General features: G+C 40.1%; 1 protein-coding gene across 5 annotated transcripts in view; it reads right to left on the bottom strand.

The window, feature by feature from the left end:
* The window catches only part of arhgap17b (Rho GTPase activating protein 17b), a 23,832-nt gene that overhangs the window by 14,633 nt on the left and 7,450 nt on the right, over window positions 1-1,749 (bottom strand). For all 5 annotated transcript variants that reach the window (XM_031872075.1, XM_031872079.1, XM_031872076.1 and 2 more), the window contains exon 2: window positions 1,050-1,089. In XM_031872075.1, coding sequence (XP_031727935.1) covers window positions 1,050-1,089 — 40 coding nt within the window. The remainder of the gene's footprint in view (window positions 1-1,049; window positions 1,090-1,749) is intronic.

The raw sequence follows: 1,749 nt of genomic DNA, 5'->3' as shown, positions 1-1,749 counted from the left end.
CACACACACACACACACACACACACACACACACACACACACACACACCTAGTATGATTTCAAGATAACAGAACATTGCCAGGGCTCGCCTTGAGTGGAAAACCATGAGGCACTTTTCCTACAGAGCAAAACCCCTGAGCTGGCGAGGTGTAAGTGAATGAAAGAGTCCCCGGTGACGTTTCAATGCCAGCAGTTTTACTCCGAGACGGCAGCGAGATTTGGCATCAACAGGCATGCTCAGGCATGATGGCTTTAACAGAGCATGTGAGGAGAACTTGTAAGTCTTTTGATAACTCCTGAATTTTATTCTTCCGGAAAAGGACTTCTTAAATTGCAGTTTTTACACTGAGATACAGCAGTTAAGTGGGTTTGACGGTAAACGGGACATAACAGCCTTCATGGGTGACAGATACTGAATGACTTCAGACTGACACTTGAAAACAGTGGATGCTAGGGGTGCAACAATACAGCCAACGCATGGTTTGTATGATACAGGTTTCACAGAGAGTTTCACTTCTTCTTGGTATTTTACGAATATTTTTTCTATGTTTTTGTATTGGGTTGTACAAAACCCAAATACATTCAGTTCACTATCACACATGACAGAGAAATTCATTAAATCTTCATATTTGAGAAGCTGAAACCATCAAGTTTTTGTCAATTTTCAAATTTTGTTTTATATTCTGTTGGTTGTTTAATCAACAAATCTATACGAGAATGTCCTCAGACTTCATTTCTGAAGTAAATATGATGAATATTGCTCTTCAGTTACATCTTACAATGTGAAGCGGCGTTAAAAAAAAAACGTATGAATTGCAAAGACATACCATCTCCACACTGCTCTGTTAATGACAATTACTGAGGTTCATTAGTCACTCAACAATGCATACCATTGTATTTTTGTAGTGTGAAATACTGTGCTACAAACAGTCATCCATTACTCCTGTAATCCCTAAATCCTGTGTCGGTAATCCTGTTTAATCCCAGATGTTGTCACTTATATATAGATATATAGATATCATTGACAGAGAAGAAGAATGTCATATTCACCTGTAGGAGGTCATCACTCAGCACCTCAGTTTTCTCAGCCCTGTTGAGGGAAACACAAAATATTAAATACTGACCACAAATAGAGAAACAAAAAACAGACAGAAAAACACATTTGACATGCAGAGATAAGACACATCAACACCCGAACACCACAATGCAATGCTTAGGATTTTAGTTGAGGGGACACACCTGTCCCATAGTACTGACTTTGAATGAAATGCGTAAAGAATGTAAGTAAGAGTATTTGAACATGTCTCACTTTATACTGATGAATGCAAGTTGTATTTCAACAAAACAATTCGTAACTTGCTGTTAAAACTGAGATGAACTGACGAGCACGCAGCAAACGAGACCATCAAACTAAAGCAGAAGAGTTTTTCCAGCCCAACATGTCTGCAGTTTGTGCCTGCAGCAAAGTTACAAAGTGCACAATATGCTTAAACCCACTATAAAATGTCACATGATTTTTCGAGAAGCATATGTGAGCGACTGGGTGCCGTTTGTGCACACATAGTCAATGTGTATGCATGCAGGCACCAGCCAGAGCCTGTGGCTGTTTTCCATGATAGACCTGTTGGATTCCTTCACTCTGTCCGAACACACACTTCCTCTTGTGTCATCTTGCACCTTGTTTGTTATGGCAACAGGGGAAGGTGTGTGTGTGTGTGTGTGTGTGTGTGTGTGTGTGTGTGTGTGTGTG

Source organism: Anarrhichthys ocellatus, unplaced genomic scaffold (genome assembly GCF_004355925.1).
Source record: "Anarrhichthys ocellatus isolate YVR2014 unplaced genomic scaffold, GSC_Weel_1.0 scaffold62, whole genome shotgun sequence".
NCBI lineage: Eukaryota > Metazoa > Chordata > Actinopteri > Perciformes > Anarhichadidae > Anarrhichthys > Anarrhichthys ocellatus.
Note: the sequence above shows the minus strand (reverse complement) of the source record. Positions and strands in the feature narration are given on the sequence as shown.